The 20,495-nt window shown below is 42.6% G+C and overlaps 1 protein-coding gene across 4 annotated transcripts; it reads left to right on the forward strand.

The window, feature by feature from the left end:
- The first annotated feature begins 4,195 nt into the window (after positions 1-4,195).
- LOC106605696 (putative ATP-dependent RNA helicase ddx6) lies at positions 4,196-19,608 on the forward strand. 4 transcript variants are annotated; one of them, XM_014201590.3, is made up of 13 exons: positions 4,196-4,391; positions 5,984-7,047; positions 7,151-7,255; positions 7,376-7,505; positions 8,108-8,254; positions 10,720-10,814; positions 11,040-11,162; positions 11,342-11,470; positions 16,348-16,464; positions 16,584-16,647; positions 16,728-16,829; positions 16,969-17,180; positions 17,468-19,608. In XM_014201590.3, the coding sequence occupies exons 2-12, from the start codon at positions 6,808-6,810 to the stop codon at positions 17,175-17,177; spliced, it is 1,461 nt and encodes a 486-aa protein (XP_014057065.2). In that variant the 5' UTR covers positions 4,196-4,391; positions 5,984-6,807; the 3' UTR covers positions 17,178-17,180; positions 17,468-19,608. The 4 variants fall into 4 exon arrangements, with proteins under 4 accessions (XP_014057065.2, XP_014057066.2, XP_014057064.2 ...); XM_014201591.3 differs by lacking the exon at positions 4,196-4,391 and adding an exon at positions 4,431-4,452; XM_014201589.3 differs by lacking the exon at positions 4,196-4,391 and adding an exon at positions 4,565-4,914.
- Positions 19,609-20,495: the final 887 nt, after the last annotated feature.

Below are 20,495 nucleotides of genomic sequence, written 5' to 3' on the forward strand. Positions count from 1 at the left end.
TCCTTGAGAAGACTCATGAGACCATAGGCTTACTGGTAAAAATGTACATGAGGGGGTACTTCAGGGGTACTCCAGGCAGAGAAAAATGTACTTGTGGTATTGTAACCAAAAAAGGTTGTGAACCCAGCCAGGTTTTCACGCACATTTCATTGACAAATACTGCACCAAACATCTTAGTTAGATGTAAAATTGTGCGACTAAGATCTCTTCGTCAAAAATTTAAAAATTAATGACATTTAGTTTTTTGTTTCTTAGATTGACTATTTTGAGAACGTATATACTGGCAACAGTGTCTAAAAATGGACAAACAGTATTGTTGACACTTTATTCTCTTTTTCCAAGCGAAGGTCTTTTAAGAGAGTATGCAAGCACACTCGTTCGGTTCACCTAACCGACTTCGGCTAAGCGCCAGCCTAACTAACATGCTGACGCTGTAAGCATCTGCCTCTGGTGCAAAAGGTTGCATGTTCAAATCCAGCGATAAAGTTTATTTTTGTATTTCTGTTTTAATCGTATACCAAACCTTAACCCTTACTGTAAATTCAGAAAGTATTCAGACCCTTTTTCAATTCCACATTTTGTTACGGTACAGCCTTATTCTAATATGGATTTTAAAAAAGGATTTCCCTCATCAATCTACACACAATAGCCTACAATGACAAAGCAAAAACAGGTTTGTAGACGTTTTTACATAAATATTCAGACTTTTTACTCAGTACTTTGTTGAAGCACCTTTGGCAGCGATTACAGCCTTGAGTCTTCTTGGGTATGACACTACAAGCCTGGCACCTGTATATTTGGGGAGTTTCTCCCATTCTTCTCTGCAGATCCCTCTCAAGCTCTGTCAGGTTGGATGGGGAGCGTTGCTGCACAGCTATTTTCAGACCTCTCCAGAGATGTACCTTCAGGTTCAAGCTAATGAGGATACAAATAAACTACCACTCTCCCTCCGACAACGACTGAGAACACCACCCCTCTCCCTTCGCCAACAACGACTGAGAACACCACCCCTCTCCCTTCGCCAACAACGATTGAGAACACCGCCAACAACGATTGAGGACACCGCCACTCTCCCTCCGTCAACAGCAACTGTATGCTATCGTTGGCTGGTCGTCGTTATATATTCGTCGCCAAACCCGCTGGCTCCAGGTCATCTATAAGTCCTTGCTAGGTAAAGCTCCGCCTTATCTCAGCTCACTGGTCACCATAGGAACACCCACCCATAGCACGCGCTCCAGCAGGTATATTTCACTGGTCATCCCCAAAGCCAACACCCCCTTTGGTTGCCTTTCCTTCCAGTTATCTGCTGCCAGTGACTGGAACGAATTGCAAAATTACTGGTTGGAGACTTATATCTCCCTCACTGACTTTAAGCGTAAGCTGTCAGAGCAGCTTACCGATCGCTGCAGCTGTACACAGCCCATCTGTAAATAGACCATCCAACCAACCAACCCATATTTGTTTTTCTACTCTTTTGCACACCAGTATTTCTACCTGCACATCCTCATCTGCACATACAGTTGAAGTCGGAAGTTTACATACACCTTTGCCAAATACATTTAAACTCAGTTTTTCACAATTCCTGATATTTAATCCTAGTAAAAATTCCCTGTCTTAGGTTAGTTAGGATCACCACTTTATTTTAAGAATGTGAAATGTCAGAATAATAGTTGAATGATTTATTTCAGCTTTTATTTCCTTCATCACATTCCCAGTGGGTAAGAAGTTTACATACACTCAATTAGTATTTGGTAGCATTGCCTTTAAATTGTTTATCTTGGGTTAAACGTTTTGGGTAGCCTTCCACAAGGTTCCCACAATAAGTTGGGTGAATTTTGGCCCATTCCTCCTGACAGAGCTGGTGTAACTGAGTCAGGTTTGTAGGCCTCCTTGCTCACACACCTATTTCAATTCTCCCCACACATTTTCTATGGGATTGAGGTCGGGGCTTTGTGATGGCCAATCCAATACCTTGACTTTGTTGCCCTTAAGCCATTTTGCCACAACTTTGGAAGTATGCTTGGGGTCATTGTCCATTTGGAAGACCCATTTGCGACCAAGCTTTAACTTCCTGACTGCTGTCTTGAGATGTTGCTTCAATATATCCACACAATTTCCCTCCTCATGATGCCATCTATTTTGTGAAGTGCACCAGTCCCTCCTGCAGCAAAACAACCCCACAACATGATGCTGCCACCCCCGTGCTTCACGGTTGGGATGGTGTTCTTCGGCTTGCAAGCCTCCCCCTTTTTCTCCAAACATAATGGTTATTTTTTTTTCATCAGACCAGAGGACATTTCTCCAAAAAGTAATAACTTTGTGCCCATGTGCAGTTGCAAACCGTAGTCTGGCTATTTTATGGCGGTTTTGGAGCAGTGGCTTCTTCCTTGCTAAGTGGCCTTTCAGGTTATGTCGATATAGGACTCGTTTTACTGTGGATATAGATACTTTTGTACCTGTTTCCTCCAGCATCTTCACAAGGTCCTTTGCTGTTGTTCTGGGATTGATTTGCACTTTTCACACCAAAGTACGTTCATCTCTAGGAGACAGAAGGCGTCTCCTTCCTGAGCGGTATGACGGCTGCATGGTCCCATGGTGTTTATACTTGCGTACTAATGTTGTACAGATGAACGTGGTACCTTCAGGCGTTTGTAAATTGCTCTCAAGGATGAACCAGACTTGTGGAGGTCTACAATGTTTTTTCTGAGGTCTTGGCTGATATCTTTTGATTTTCCCATGATGTCAAGCAAAGCGGCACTGAGTTTGAAGGTAGGCCTTGAAATATATCCACAGGTACACCTCCAATTGACTCAAATTATGTAAATTAGCCTATCAGAAGCTTCTAAAGCCATGACATCATTTTCTGGAATTTTCCAAGCTGGTTAAAGGCACAGTCAAGTTAGTATATGTAAACTTCTGACCCACTGGAATTGTGATACAGTGAATTATAAGTGAAATAATCTGTCTGTAAACAATTGTTGGAAAAATGACTTGTGTCATGCACAAAGCAGATGTCCTAACCGACTTGCCAAAACTATAGTTTGTTAACAAGAAATTTGTGGTGGTTGAAAAACGAGTTTTAATGACTCCAACCTAAGTGTATGTAAACATCCAACTTCAACTGAATATCACTCCAGTGTAAATTACTAAATTGTAATTACTTCGCCATTATTGGCCTATTTATTGCCTTACCTCCTTCATTTGCACACACTGTATACAGATTATTCTATTGTAGTTTTGACTACGATTGTTAATCCCATGTGTAACTCTGTTGTTTTTGTCACACTGCTTTGCTTCATCATGGCCAGGTCGCAGTTGTAAATGAGAACTTGTTCTCAACTGGCCTACCTGGTTAAATAAAAATTAAAAAGCTGAAGAAAACAACAGGTACTCAACTATTCCCCTCTTTTATGAAGTTACTCACTGAAGAGGGTTAAACCAAGGCCTCAAACCTTTTAAAGGGTTAATAAATTGTGTTATGATAAACTGTAAGGTCTCCTGTTCTAGGAGACCTCTGTGTGTGTATTAACACCAGTTTTGAGTGTTGTGCCCTTCAGACATTATTAGAAGGCGGAAACCGCCTATGTTCATACATACTCCTCCTGTCTGGGCCCCACCTGGGTATCTGAGGTTCTGAGAATACCACTGGTTTCCTGAGAACACAAGGCTGCCGCAGGCCTGATGAAAACAGCCACCTGTCAGAATATGCTTGGACTCGTTCACCTTGTTATGACCCTATACTTGTGATGTTTGTTTTTTAAATTACGTTTTACTTGCATTGAGTGTGATATGTGGTTGCCTTACCTAACTTCATTAGTTGAAAAGTCTGTACTATGCAGAATCCTTGGACGTCCCTACCCCATTGAAGTTGAAATGTAAAATGGTTAAGCAAAGGGTTAGGATATGCGTTAAATGCGTCAGCATGCTTCAGTTATGTTGGCGACTAGTCGAACCGAGAGTGTTAGCATACTCCCTTAAAATACATTCGTTTGAAAAACGAGAAAAAAATTGCAATAGTACAGATTGTCCATTTTGGGACGCCGTAGCCAGTTACAATTCCTCAGAATAGTCTGAACTAATCGAAGATATCCCAAGAAATCTGTCATTAGTTGACGTTTTTACCGAATAAATATTAGTCGCGCAATTGTACATCTAACTAAGGTTTTTTTGTGCAGTATTTCTCAATGAAAAAAATGGCATAAAACCGAGTCGTCTCTGGTTGAATGACAACAAAGACTATTTTGAAGAATCCCTACTGTTGACCAATCACCGACGAAGGGGCGTAGACATTGGCTCCGAACTTCGGCTTGCCTCCAGAAAAAAATGTCGTGTGCCCGAACAGCCGAAAAAACCTTCACCGAAGTCCAAAACTTCACAAAATGTCGACATAGGTATGTGCACGAACTCTACCGAAGTGTTTCGCCCGGGAAGCAAGCAAACTTTTTACGTTAAGTACGTCCCAAGAACCTAGATATCGCTAAACAATTTGAGTTCGAAACAGGACACGCTGATTGGGTAGTTCATGTCCCTGCGCAGCCAGACGAACGAAGGGTTCCATTAGTTACCACAGCCACAAAGTCAGAATGGGTTATATCGTAAAAATGCATAGAAATAACGAATTTGCCTTTTAAGGCAAATTAAGCCATACAGCTATCAGGTTAAAATCACATTTTAATAAGGTAAATTGTATAAATGGGCGGGGTTTATGACTGTGGTAACTAGTGACGACCCAGTAGGAAAGCGAAAGAGAACCAGCTAAAGGCGAGCGCGCGGCCATGTTGAATTGTCGTTTTTTTAAAGAAGAGACAATAGCGAGACAAGTCGGTGGGTTTCACGAAACACAAACAGTTTCATAATACTTGGACAATTTGCTTTAATTAAGTTAACGAGAGAAGACGTTCGATGAACATTAAGGTAACGTGTTGGATTTGTTTGAAGTAGCCGATAGTGCATGGGCGCTACTCAGCTGCCTATGCTAGTATGTTTGAAGGAGAGTCGACCAGTCAGCCTACGCTTAACTTAGTTACCATAGCTAGCTAACCAGCAATGTTTGCCAAGCAAACGTGCAAGCTGGTTATTTCATATTTTACTTTCTAATATCTGTCGACTGTTTATCTAAATCGTTAGCCTCAGCTCGAACTTGTCGTGAAGGTACTGTTAGCCTCCAAGTTGTCAAACTATCTCTGCCCAAAAACTTCGATTAACACGTTGTCACAGCTAGCTAGCTAACGGTAGTTGACTAACACAACTCTAGCTAGCTACGTTAGCTTAGCTAATCTACTTTACCGGGCATTTAATGCCACTAGGTAGTAATTATCCACGTAAAGTTTGCCTACAGTTACTGTGGTCACACAACCAATCATTAGTTAGCCATCTAACGTTTGCTGGTAAACCAATTGTGGGTCTATGTTGGCTGCTAATACGGCTATCAATTTGTTAATTGTCTCATGAGTACACTGATCACCAACTCAGCGTTAACTAAACTATTTTGTTGAACTCAGTCCTAGCTAACGTAGTGTTTTAGCACAGCCAAATTGTGCGTAGTTAACGTGTGCTCGTAACTTACGTTTTTTGATCTTTTTAAAATAGTTTTTGTGCTTTGCTTTTGCCCCAGACCACTGCACTTGGTAACTAACGTTAGCTAACTACTCTTATATCGACTTTTTTTTTTACCACGTAACCTAACTAGCTAGCTAAACACCTTGCTAATATGTCCAGTTCGCTAGTTACACGTTAACTAAAATGCTCAAGTTTAACGTTAGACTCGATTAGTTCACGTTCAGGAAATAAACACATTCTATAATTTCAAGTGCAGTCCTAGTTAGTGGTTGTTTTGTTTAGAAATTGAGATTAATTTACATGTTTAAATTATTGAAACCAATCTCAATTTCCTTTTAGTATTGGCTACAGTCAATAGCGACACAGGCATACGCTTTCATTTGTGATGCTTTTGTCCTTATGATGTATTGTTGCTTTCGTGCAGGTAACCAGGAGTTGAATGCAAATGTGACTGAGTGTGTCAGCTCCACATATACCACAGCAAAAGAAGAGCACAACAGCAGAACACACATTGTTACTGTCAAAGTGAACAGCACAACGGGTTGGAACTATTTCCCTCAGTGTTTTGTCTAAGTCATTTTTTTGTGGTTGACAAGAGCACACATTTTTTGCTTCATAACACACCAAAAAACACGAAGTTGAAAGACTCAGAGAAACATAGGAATAGTCCATGTGAATCAGAGGACAGTACAGGTCTGTTTGAATGTAAAAGACTAAAAGCACTTGAGACTAACAAAGAAACGTACGACCACTTCAGTCCAGGAAAAACAGTGAGAAAGTCTTTGAACATAGAGACAATATTAAAAACTTTACAGGTTGTTGTACACAGAAAAGAGACTTCAGAAAAAAGCTATTTTCACCAGGATAACTTTAATGTTTGAATTCTGAAACACTTTCACAAAGGTTTGTTTTTTTTGGGCGGATATATGATCTATTTATTCATATAAATGCTAATTTCTCCCTTTTTGGGGAGCATCGTCTTGTAAATATACCATTTTCGTACGCCAGACTCTTTTTTTCAAGAGGTCTGTACGTATAAGTGTATACATAAATTCTTTAAATTAGAAATCCTGAAAACAAGGTTTTATTTTTTTTGTGAACTAAATAACACAAGGACATTAGTACCACGAGTGGAAAAACAAGATCTAAGGAAACATTGGACAGAAAAAAAGGATTTAAAAAAAGTTTAGCTTTACACTGTGAGTGACTAAGAAATTGACAGACTGTGAAGGAAAAGCTCTCTAAGCCATGTCTACAGCAAGAACGGAGAACCCAACATCCATAATGGGACTGAACAAGCCCAACGGGCAGTTTAGAGGACCACTCAAGCCAGTTGGACTAACATCAGGATCCCTGGCAACTGCCCCACAACCAGACGCCCACCAGAAGGGAGGTAACATTTCCCAGAGCAGTGGGGGCATCCGTTTTGGCGATGACTGGAAGAAGTGCCTGCAGCTTCCACAGAAAGACTGCAGATTTAGAACATCAGTAAGTCCTAGTGACACATTCACCGTTTAATAAAGCAGACCCCTATAAGTCCATAAATCAATAATGACCCTAGCTTCAACCTTGACGTCTACTCTTTCCCCAGGATGTGACATCGACCAAGGGGAATGAGTTTGAAGACTACTGCCTGAAGCGGGAGCTACTGATGGGGATCTTTGAGATGGGCTGGGAGAAACCATCTCCTGTACAGGTGACTTCCCTCTGCTGCTCTGTCCATGACTATTTTGGAATTTTGTTGAATGTGTGTTAGTGTTTGCTCATGTTTGTGGAACTGTCTCTCTCACCAACCTGTGTGCCTGTCTGTCCCCAGGAGGAGAGCATCCCCATTGCTCTGTCAGGAAGGGACATCTTGGCCCGAGCTAAAAACGGCACCGGGAAAAGCGGAGCCTACCTCATTCCTCTCCTGGAGAGGATAGACCTGAAGAAGGACCACATACAGGGTGAGAACTGCACCTGCTGCTACTCAATACCCTTTCAACATCAATCCATGTAATCTCATTTGCTTGTTTTAATCAATTTTGGTACGAAGTCCATCTGTGAAATCTGCACTTAATGTGTTATTATTAATTTGGCCTATTGTGATGTAATCACTGGTGAATACCCCTATGTAGTTGCCTGAACAATTCACTAGATTGATGCACAAGTAAGCACACATTCAGTGTATGGAGAGGACATTACACCGGTCCAGTATGCCTGGTGGGACACGGAATCTCTGACATATGGACAGACCCAGTGTCACAAACCTAACGCCCACACACAGTGTGCTCTAATAGTGCTGGACCTCAAGGGAACAGCATGCCACAGATTCATAATATATCAAGGCCACTTATCCAACTAGTGAGTTGGATAAATTACATTCACTTAAGCCAGTGCCTGAGCTCATCACCTGTCAGTGAAATTCAGCTTTTTAATGGTCTCCAGTTATAGGTTATTTATTCCAATTGATTTGTGGAGATTTTTTTCCTCTTCTCCCTCATTCCCCAAACCTCTTTTTCTCTGCTCTATCCTTCATTTCTCGCTGCCCTTCCTCTCATCTCTGCAGCCATGGTGATGGTTCCTACACGAGAGTTGGCCCTGCAGGTGAGCCAGATCAGCATCCAGGTGAGCAAGCACATGGGTGGGGTCAAGGTCATGGCCACCACGGGAGGCACCAACTTGAGGGACGACATCATGCGTCTGGACGAGACTGGTAACTACCACTCAGTCATGGGGGATGGGCAGTCGAAAGGGTTATAGTGGCTGTAGCGGCATAACCAATGTGTGAAGAATTGCAGCTGATCATAGCTCTACATGCATTATGGATATTGTTTGCTTGCGTGACTGACACTGAACTTTGTTACTTTAAATCCAGTTTGGCTGTTGATCAAGAGACCTGCCCATGTGTTACGCAACAGCACGTTGTGCAGATCCTCATTGTGCCTTTACGTACTGTACTTACTAGGGCTGTAATGATCGGTCCCCGACTCAAATGTTTAAGATACTTTTGGTCATGTAGTGTATGTGGACACCTGCTCGTTGAACATCTCATTAATATGGAGTTAGTCCTCCCTTGGGGCAGTTGGCATTCTACTGGCATCTGCCAAATCCAGATTTGTCCTTTGGACTGCCAGCTGGTGAAGCTTGATTCATCACTCCAGAGAATGCGTTTCTAGTGCTCCAGAATCCAATGGTGGCGAGTTTTACACCACTCCAGCCGACACCATGCGCAATGCCAAGCGATCTTGGGCTTGTGTGCGGCTGCTCGGCCATGGACACCCATTTCATGACGCTCCCGACGAACAGTTCTTGTGCTGAAGTTGCTTCAAGGTAGTTTTGGAACTCCACAATAGTGTTGCTAGTGTTGTGACCGAGGACAGACTATTTTTATGCGCCTCAGCACTGCCACTTCGTTGCTGAGCCGTTATTGCTCCTAGATGTTTCCACTTCACAATAACAGCACATACAGTTGACCTGGGCAGCTCTAGCGAGGCAAAGATTTGACGGACTGACTTGTTGGAAAGGTGGCATCCTATGACGGTGCCACGTTGAAAGTCACTGGGCTCTTTACTAATGGCCATTCTCCTGTTAATGTTTGTCTATGGAGATTGCATGGCTGTTTTTATACACCTGTCAGCAATGGGTGTGACTGAAATGGCCGTATCCACTCATTTGAAGAGGGGTCCACATACTTTTGTATATAGTGTATGAGTTCTTTGGTCCGCTGTAACGATAGCTCCCTGATTCAAATGTTTAAGGTATGAGTGCATTGATCCGCAGGACCCCAAACCGATCCAAATGTAACATGCATCGTCAGAAAATCGATTGGAACGCCGCAAATCGCCGATAAACATTTTTTTTGTTGTTGCTCAAATTACTTTGTACTTTACGAAAATACCTCATATTTTATGGCAACTGCGTCCTCTCCTTACAGTGTTGAACAAAGCATGTAATTATGTTGACAGTCATTGATCTAAAAGTCATTTTGCATGCCCAACAACCCCAGTCAATATCAGTAGACTGGTCAATCTGTGGCCTGTGTGCAGCTTCGCACACTGACCAACGATGGGTAGTCTATTCCTGATCTGGTATATCTGAGACTCATCTTCAGCATTCAAATGTTTGTAAAATGTCTTGCACAATATTAGCCTTTATTACTTGAGTGATAACCAATTCAATTTTTCTAGTTAAAAAAATAAAAATAAATGCACTTTTGAAAAGGTGGGTAGGCTACATACTGATCAGGGCATACATTATATTTTATTTTGATCAAGTTCACTATCAGCAGTATTTTTTGTAATTTTTTTTTTTAACAAATTGTATTTGTAATTTTTAGCTATATACGGTAAAAGTTTAATTTCATAACGACGATGGCAATCACTTTTTCTATCTGTACTCCATGGTCGAGGCTAGCGAAGAGAACAAGCTCGCTGAGTCCGTCAACTTCCAAACGGTCTAAACCAGGGGTATTCAACTCTTACCCTACGAGGTCTGGAGCCTGCTGGTTTTCTGTGCTACCAGTCCCTGATTTAGAATGAAGAACAGAAACATGCTGTGGATCTGGCTTCGAGGTCTAGAGTTACGTTTCAGGGGTCTAAACGATCCGATTATGAGACGGGTGAAATCCAAAGTTGTGCTCTGTCATAGTAGATTTAAGTATTTATACATTACTAGCTCTAACACGTAATCAGCGAAAATGACATTCATTAGTGGGTGACGGTGACTTTCCTTATGGCTCAGATCAGATGCCTACATGCATCATTTACACACAGAAGTCAACTCCGAGATACCCAGGGGTGGCAGGTAGCCTGACAAGGTAAAAATCTGTTCTACCCCTGAACAATGCAGTTAACCCACTGTTCCCCTTTAGGCCGTCATTGTAAATAAGAATTTGTTCTTAACTGACTTGCCTAGTTAAATTTTAAAAGCTCATGAGCTCCACCTGCAGCAGATTTGAATTTAGAATGGAAAATGAATGTGTTTATGCAACAGATGTTAGTGGATCGCATCGATACGTTCCTCTAATTAAACTGAATCGTTTCAAACAAACGTATTGTCCCTGTATCGGTGACAATTTGTCTAGATGCGTATCAACCCATCTTAAAAGGGAAAGATGCACATCCCTAGTACTTACTGTTCATTTTCACTCTTTTCTCTTCCTCATCCCCTATCTCTCAGTACATGTGGTGATAGCCACACCAGGCAGGATCCTGGACCTGATAAAGAAGGGCGTGGCCAAAGTGGATAAAGTCCAGATGATGGTGATGGATGAGGTGAGCGTTACTGGTTGTTTTATTAAAGCGGCATATGTTATGAAATCTGGGAAGTATATTTTTTGTGGGAGACTCCGTAGTTGCTCGTTTTGCTAATGGAATAATATTGTTGGTTTAATAAGCCAAATGAAAGTAGCCCCACTTTGCCACCTGCTCTGTTTGAAATAGTTAATGTGCTGAGGATGCACTCAATTGGGTCATCAACAAATGTCTCTCCCTCTCCAGGCAGACAAGCTGCTGTCTCAGGACTTTGTGGTCCTCATCGAAGATATCATCAGCTTCCTGGCTAAGGGTCGTCAGATCCTACTCTATTCTGCCACCTTTCCCATCAGTGTGCAGAAGTTCATGGTGAGAGGACTTGCCTTGATGACTGGGGGGCTAGAGAGTGAGAGAACAGGGGGAGACCACGGTAGTGGTTGGATAGACCAAGGGGGAGATGTGCATGGCAGTTCAGTGAGAGGAGTCTGAATTAAAAATTGACAACTGAATTGTCTTTACTCTCAATTGCGATCTGTGTCCCCCTCCAGGCGAAGCACCTTTCAAAGCCCTATGAGATCAACCTGATGGATGAACTGACACTGAAGGGCATCACCCAGTACTACGCCTACGTCACTGAGAGGCAGAAAGTCCACTGCCTCAACACCCTCTTCTCCAGGGTGAGTCTGTCTAAAGCTGTGGAGGTAGTTTTTTGAGCGACGTACAGTGCATTCGATAAGTATTCAGACCTCTTGACTTTCTCCACATTTTGTTACATTACAGCCTTATTCTAAAATGTATTGAATTTCCCCTCATCAATCTATCAATCCATAATGGCAAAGTGAAAACAGGTTTTTATACACTTTAGCAAATGTATTACAATTAAAACACCTTATTTACATAAGTCTTCAGACCCTTTATGAGACTTGAAATTGAGCTCAGGTGCATCCTGTTTGCATTGATCATCCTTGATGTTTCTACAAATTGGAGTCCACCTGTTGTAAATTGAATTGATTCAACATGAATTGGATAGGCACACACCTGTCTAGATAAGCTTCGACAGTGCATGTCAGATCAAAAACCAAGCCATGAAGTCGAAGGAGTTGTCAGAGTTCCGAGCCAGGATTGTGTCAAGACACCGATCTGGGGAAGGGTACCAAAAATGTCTACAGCATTGAATGTCCCCAAGAACAGTGGCCTCCATCATTCTTAAATGGAAGACTCCTCCTAGAGTCTTCCATTCCTTCATGTCCTCAGAGCATGCGCATACCAGCTGGCTGGTGTGTTTATGGACATATTCAATCAATCCCTATCCCACTCTGCTGTTCCCACATGCTTCAAGAGGGCTACCATTGTTCCTGTTCCCAAGAAAGTGAAAATAACTGAAGTAACTGAGCTAAATGACTATCGCCCCATAGCACTCACTTCTGTCATCATGAAGTGCTTTGAGAGACTAGTCAAGGATCATATCACCTGACACCCTAGACCCACTCCAATTTGCTTACCGGCCCAATAGGTCCACAGACGACGCAATCACACTGCCCTAACCCATCTGGACAAGAGGAATACCAATGTAGGAATGCTGTTCATCAATTACAGCTCAGCATTTAACACCATAGTACCCTCCAATCTCGTCATTAAGCTCGAGACCCTCCGTCTCGACCTCGTCCTGTGCAACTGGGTCCTGGGCTTTCTGACAGGCCGACCCCAGGTGGTGAGGATAGGAAAAATCTCCACCCCACTGATCAACACTGGGGTGCCACAAGGGTGTGTTCTCAGCCCTTTCCTGTACTCCCTGTTCACCCATGACTGCGTGGCCATGCACACCTCCAACTCAATTATCAAGTTTGCAGACGACACTACAGTGGTAGGCTTGATTACCAACAATGACAAGACGGCCTACAGGGAGGAGGTGAGGGCCCTCAGAGTGTGGTGTCAGGAGAAAAAAAAACTCACACTCAATGTCAACAAAACAAAGGAGATGATTGTGGACTTCAGGAAACAGCAGAGGAAGCAGCCCCCTATCCACATCGATGGGACAGTAGTGGAGAAGGTGGAAAGTTTTAAGTTCCTCGGCGTACACATCACGGAGAAAATGAAATGGTCCACCCACACACAGTGTCGGGAGGAAGGCGCCTCTTCCACCTCAGGAGGCTGAAGAAATATGGCTTGTCACCTAAAACCATCAAACTTTTACAGATGCACAATCGAGAGCATCCTGTCGGCCTGTATCACTGCCTGGTACGGCAACTGCACCGCCCACAACCGTAAAGCTCTCCAAAGGGTAGTGCGGTCTGCACAGCGCATCACCGGGGGCAAACTACCTGCCCTCCAGGACACCTACAGCACCCAATGTCACAGGAAGGCCAAAAAGATCATCACGGACATCCACCAGCAGAGCCACTGCCTGTTCACCCCGCTATCATCCAGAAGGCGAGGTCAGTACAGGTGCATCAAAGCTTGGACCGAGAGACTGAAAAACAGCTTCTCTCTCAAGGCCATCACTGTTAACCTCTAACAGCCAGTTGAATCCTGTGGCGCGTTATTCAAATCCTTAGATATGCTATTACTTCAATTTTTCAACAATATGACTATTTTACACCATTTTAAAGATAAGACTCTCGTTAATCTAACCACACTGTCCGATTTCAAAAAGGCTTTACAACGAAAGCAAAACATTAGATTATATCAGCAGAGTACCCAGCCAGAAATAATCAGACACCCATTTTTCAAGCTAGCATATAATGTCACATAAACCCAAACCACAGCTAAATGCAGCACTAACCTTTGATGATCTTCATCAGATGACAACCCTAGGACATTATGTTATACAATACATGCATGTTTTGTTCAATCAAGTTCATATTTATATCAAAAAACAGCTTTTTACATTAGCATGTGACTAGCATTCCCACCGGACACTGCCGGTGAATTTACTAAATTACTCACGATAAACGTTCACAAAAAGCATCAATTATTTTAAGAATTATAGATACAGAACTCCTCTATGCACTCGATATGTCCGATTTTAAAATAGCTTTTCGGTGAAAGCACATTTTGCAATATTCTCAGTAGATAGCCCGGCATCACAGGGCTAGCTATTTAGACACCCAGCAGGTTTAGCACTCATCAAAGTCAGATTTACTATAAGAAAAATGTTATTACCTTTGTTGTCTTCGTCAGAATGCACTCCCAGGACTTCTACTTCAATAACAAATGTTGGTTAGGTCCAAAATAATCCATCGTTATATCCAAACAGCGGCGTTTTGTTCGTGCGTTCTAGACACTATCCTAAAGGCTAAATAAGGGTGACGAGCATGGCGCAATTCGTGACAAAAGAATTCTAAATATTCCATTACCGTACTTCGAAGCATGTCAACCGCTGTTTAAAATCAATTTTTATGCCATTTTTCTCATAAAAAAGCGATAATATTCCGACCGGGAATCTGCGTTTAGATAAACAGACAAAGGAAAAGAAAGCATTCGGTCGAAGCGGACGTGCGCCTAAGCCCATAGTACTCTGAGTGGCCACTTGCCGAAAGCGATAAAGTGTTTCAGCCAGAGCCTGCCTCGATATCATTCAACGTTTTCCCGGGCTCTGAGACCCTATGGAAGACGTAGGAAGTGTCACGTTATTGCACAGATCCTGAGTCTTCAATAAAAAGAGCCAAGATGAAACACTACTTCTCAGACAGGCCACTTCCTGCTTGAAATCTTCTCAGGTTTTGGCCTGCCATAGAAGTTCTGTTATACTCACAGACACCATTCAAACAGTTTTAGAAACTTTAGGGTGTTTTCTATCCAAAGCCAATAATTATATGCATCTTCTAGTAACCAGATTAAATCGGGTACGTTTTTTTATCCAGCCGTGTCAATACTGCCCCCTAGCCCTAACAGGTTAAACAGCCATCACTAACATTGAGTGGCTGCTGCCAACATACTGACTCAAATCTCTAGCCACTTTAATAATTAAAAATTGGATATAATAAATCTATCACTAGTCACATTAAACAATGCCACTTTATATACCCTACATTACTCATCTCACGTGTATATACTGACTCTAAACCATCTACTGCATCTTGCCTATGCGGTATGGCCATCGCTCATACATATTTAAATGTACATATTCTTATTCATTCCTTTACACTTGTGTTTGTATAAGGTAGTTGTTGTGAAATTGTTAGGTTACTTGCTAGATGTTACTGCATGGTCGGAACTAGAAGCACAAGCATTTTGCTACACTCGCATTAACATCTGCTAACCATGTGTATGTGACCAACAAAATTTCATTTGATTTAGAGCTGGCCAAACTGAGCAATTGTGGCTGAAGGCCCTTGGTCAGGGAGGTGACCAGGGACCCAATGGTCCATCTGACAGAGCTCCAGAGTTCCTCTGTGAAGATGGGAGAACCTTCCAGAAGGACAACCATCTCTGCAGCACTCCACCAATCAGGCCTTTATGGTAGTGGCCAGATGGAAATCACTCCTCCGTGAGAGGCACATGACGGCTCGCTTGGAGTTTGACAAAATGCACCTAAAGGACTCTGACCATGAGAAAAAAGATTCTCTGGTCTGATGAAACCAAGATTGAACTATTTGTCCTGAATGCCAACTGTCCACATCTGGAGGAAACCTGCAACCATTCCTACAGTTAAACATGGTGCTGGCAGTACCATGCTGTGGGGATGTTTTTCAGCGGCAGGGACTGGGAGACTAATCAGGATCGAGGGAAAGATGAACAGAGATCCTATTTGAAAACCTTCACCCCAGTCTGAGGTCCTGAGTGCTCTGGAGCAGGTTAACATTCCAAGAGGACAATGACCCTGAGAACACAGCCAGACAACGCGGGAGTGGCTTTGGGACAAGTCTCAATGTTCTTGAGTGGCCCAGCCAGAGCTTGGACTTGACCTGATCGAACATCTCTGGAGAGACCAAAAAATAGCTGTGTAGCGGCGGTCTTCATCCAACCTGACAGAGCTTGAGAGGATCTGCAGAGAAGAATGGAAGAAACTTACCCAAATACACTTGTGCCAAGCTTGTAGTGTCCTACTCGTGGCTGTAATTGCTGCCAAAAGTACTGAGTAAAGGGTCTGAATACTTATGTGATTCTTTAAAAAAAAATTAAAAAAAGGTTTGCGTTTGCTAACATTTAAAAAAAAAAAGTAACTTTTTGCTTTGTCATCATGGGATATTGGTGTAGATTGAGGGGAGGGACGACCTAATCAATTTTAGAATAAGGCTGTAATGTAACGAAATATGGAAAAATTCAGGGGCTCTGAATACTTTACGAATGCACTGTACCTGCTTGATGAGTAACCTTGAAGGAGCCTTAGCTTATCGCCTCATGTTTTGCTAGATAGACTAACTCTTGAGGTGGGTTGGAAACTTGTTCTATAACTGGTCCTTTACATACGCAGTCAGAAAAGCTCAACTTCTTTCAGTCGTAGAGATATTGGCTGATGGTAGAGCAGGAAGCCATGTTTCTGTCATCTGGGTCATCCATTCATTCATAATGAGTACATTGTCTCATCAATGCATCTTTCGTTCTCCAACAGCTCCAGATCAACCAGTCCATCATCTTCTGTAACTCCACCCAGAGGGTTGAGCTGCTGGCCAAGAAGATAACCCAGCTGGGCTACTCCTGCTTCTACATCCACGCCAAGATGATGCAGGTCAGCTCAGCCGGCCCAGCCACTTGCACTTTAGATGTAGACAGCATGGAATACCTTCTCATTAGACAGTGTGTAGCCATGTCTTGCTAACCCTTGCACTGGTTTTGCCTTTGAAACAGGAGTACAGAAACCGTGTGTTCCATGACTTCAGAAACGGACTCTGCAGGAACTTGGTCTGCACAGGTAACGTATTTTACCATTGTTGAATGATTGCTTGGTTGATAAAAAAGATTGTTAAATTATTCTCTTGCCTCCCTGCTTAGATCTGTTCACCAGGGGAATTGACATCCAAGCGGTGAACGTAGTGATCAACTTTGACTTCCCCAAGAATGCTGAGACGTACCTGCATCGCATCGGCAGATCAGGTGAGACCATACACTGCATTTTCATCACGCCGTCAAATCAGACCTCGGACAACATCCTCCAGCTACCATCTGCTTTTCTCCTGGGTAAATAAAGCATCAAATATAAGCCTGTTGCCTATTTTAACACCTCCTTTTCCAGGGAGGTTTGGTCACCTGGGTCTGGCCATCAACCTGATCACCTCTGAGGACCGCTTCAACCTGAAGTCCATCGAGGACCAGCTGGTGACCGACATTAAGCCCATCCCCGGCAGCATCGACAAGGGCCTGTACGTGGCAGAGTTCCACTCAGCCGACCCAGACGCCGAAGATGAGATCAGAGGCAAGGACGGCGAGTTAAGCGCAGCATAAACGGTAAGGTTTTTCCACTTATGCAGAGAAGTCTCCCACTACTCATAGAGGTAGTTAGTTATTTCACCTTTGTTTATTTAATCTGTTGAGTCCTTTGACTCCTTGCTGGTCAGTGGTCATAAAACAAAATCATTTTGGGCATTAGGCCCTGAACTGAGAAACAGTTCACTCATGTTCAGCCTAGCTCTTGATAAAAGATTCTCGTTGGATAGGATTGTTGAATTGGCTTTACTTCTGCTTTTGCAATTTGATTACATTAGTTCCTAACTGGAGCCGTGTCTCTTTTCCAGGAGAACAAGAGGCGTCTGGCATTCATCACACCATCCCCTGCTGCGCACAGACATTCAGATTAGTTTGACTGAATATAAAAAAATTCTACAGGATGCATCTTCCAGTTTTTTTTATTTTTGGGGGTAATGTTTACAGCAGTGGTCAGTTTGTTTTGGCACAGATTACATCTGTTTTTTAACCAACATGATATGTACCCAACCTGTCAACTGTCAATAATTTTCTAAGTCTGCTGTCTTTCTGTATGGCTAGTGTATCACTGTGGTGGCGACTTATACAGTCACATTTCATCATTTCCTGTTGAAAAGGCCCTCCTCGCTTGTCAGGTTCACTTCCTATAGACTAATTTCTGAGCAGATGACTGTCGAGGAAACCAAACCAAAGCTGAACATGTTGATGGGGAATATGGATTTACTCCAAAAACCAAAAGGACCCCCTCTGCTTTAACGGCTGTTTGGGAAAAGCTATCATGGTGCTATACGGTGGAAATACAAATAGAACTACATTTTTAAAGTATCTTTGTTTTTAAGTGTTCGTGCTAATGTGACTTTACAGTCATACATGAAAGGCACCCCCATGAATAGTTTGTCACAGACGCACACGGATGAGTCCAATGATGAGTGTTGATTAGTTTACTTATTGTTTATTTGTTTCGTATTTTACAGCCTCCTTAGTGGGCTATAGCACCAGACAGACCCGTAACTCTTTGGGCAACAGATCCCTTAGACAAGGAGATGATGGCAGTAGAACCTGACATGGAGATGTGCCTGTATAAACAGGGTAAACATTTAATTTAGATACGCTGACTTACCGACCCCCCCCCCCCCCCCCCCCCCCACAAAAAAAAACCTGAATTAGACATGCTGAAGCCAGTCATCTTATTCTATCGCTCTCTGACTCTTCTGTTCATCTCTCACAATCTTCCTCTTAACTCACTCGTGTGCCTTAATCGAACCTCTGCTCAGTGTTCATACTGTACATCTGAAAGGATCTGTCTGTGTGAACCAGAGCTCCAGAAAGTAGCTTGAAAGTTCAGTTCCAAAAAGAGCTTCTCTGGTAATGTGTTCTTTAGCTCTCACCAAGTCAGTGCTTGTTTTCTCAGCTTCCCAGAACTCCCCTCAGTGTTTTTTAATGTGGAGTAGTTTAAACTGATCTAAGGTCAATTTTGCATCCCCTCTCCTAGTGGTTAATATTAGGATTTAGGGATGAAAACCTGACCCTAGATCTATCTGTAGCTTTCCAGAGGCCAGGGAGCAGGAATGGTCACACAGGGTGGGGGACCCTAATCTCTAACACAAGAAGTGATTTGTTACAATACTGGCAATTGTCGTTGAGGAATCACAGCATTTCAGTCATTTTCTCAATTGTTATGCAATGTATTTTTTCCTCTTTCGTACAGCTATATTGGGTAGTCTGACAGAGCAATGGTTGTGTGGCAGGAAGGTTGTAGCAGTACTCTCATTGGCCAAAGTACAGTGTTCTACTTTTAAAAGGATAAAATATTGCCAAATACAATCTTGTCTTATAGTGACAACCCTAACAGATCCTACAATCTTCAACATTAGAGATGTAGCAGAGGGCTGGCCTCTGCATTGTGTAGCACCAGCAGAACAGAACAGGAACCATTGTAATGCATGTACTGTAAGCCCTTATTTAAACAGCCTACAATACTGAGCACTGTTTCCCCACGTCTGGCTCTGGAGTATCCCTGTAAATACTGGAGTTTATCTAACTTATTCCATTGTCAATTATCCTGAGTTGAGGCACTTGAACACTGAAATGGGACTTATGATTTGAGCATTGTCAAGTGTCTGTGTTAAACGTTATTAATTGGTTAATCTCAGCACACCAGCCGCCCACAGCAATGAGCAATAGCTTTGGGACGAGGCTATAAAATGGCTAAGTGAAGCAGTATTTGCCAGGGGTACTCCAGGGCCAACTATAAGAAGACTATGGTAGACTTGATTTGAATTTATTTCTATCCAACTCATTTGGTTTGAGTAATGCTCCTGTTGTTGTGTTGGCAGAGGTCACCTGCTCAGCTGTAAAGTGGCAGGAGGATGGCTAAGCAAAGTTTATTCTCGTGCCAATTGTGTCAATGCCAGCACCTGAAGGAATCAAATAAAGGCCTGCTGATTCTCCATCCCTGTGTCTTAAGTTTTCATGTGTTTTGGTTCATCACACTGAACGTTATGTGCAAGTATTTTTGACAAGTTACATTGTATCAGTGGTCAGCTAACATTGTGGGAAGTATGCATAACCTATTTGTTGTGAAACTAGCTATATGAATGCATTAAATTCGCTAGGTCAGATGTGTTAATGATAAATCGGGAAACCGTTTAAGATACCATAATATACAGTACCAGTCAGGTTTGGATACCTACTCACCTTTTCTACATTGTAGAATAATAGTGAAGACAACTAAGAAGTAACACAGAATCATGTAACCAGAAAAGTGTTAAACAAAGCTAAATATATTTTAGATTCTTCAAAGTAGCCACCCTTTGCCTTGACTGCTTTGTACACTCTTGGCATTCTCTGAACCAGCTTAATGAGGTAGTCTTGAAGGAGTTCCCACATGCTGATCACTTGTTGGCTGCTTTTCCTTCACTCTGCGGTCAATCTCATCCCAAATCATTTCAATTTGGTTGAGGTTGGATGATTGTGGAGGCCAGGTCATCTGATGCAGCACTCATCACTTTCTTTCTTGGTCAAATAGCCTTTACACAGCCTGGGTGTTTTTGGTCATTTTCCTGTTTGAAAATAAATGATAGTCCCACTAAGCGCAAACCAGATGTGATGGCGTATCGCTGCAGAATGCTGTGGTAGCCATGCTGGTTAACTGCCTTGAATTTTAAATAAATCAGTGTCACCCGCAAAGCACCATCATACCACACATGCGGCGATCAACTGTTCACCTACTCTGTGTCTTAAAGACAGTGGTTGGAACAAAAATCTCAAATTTGGACTCGTCAGACCAAAGGATGGATTTCCACTGGTCTAATGTCCATTGCTTGTGTTTCTTGGCCC

The sequence above is a fragment of the Salmo salar genome, chromosome 05 (assembly GCF_965601325.2).
Source record: "Salmo salar chromosome 05, fSalSal1, whole genome shotgun sequence".
Classification (NCBI taxonomy): Eukaryota; Metazoa; Chordata; class Actinopteri; order Salmoniformes; family Salmonidae; genus Salmo; species Salmo salar.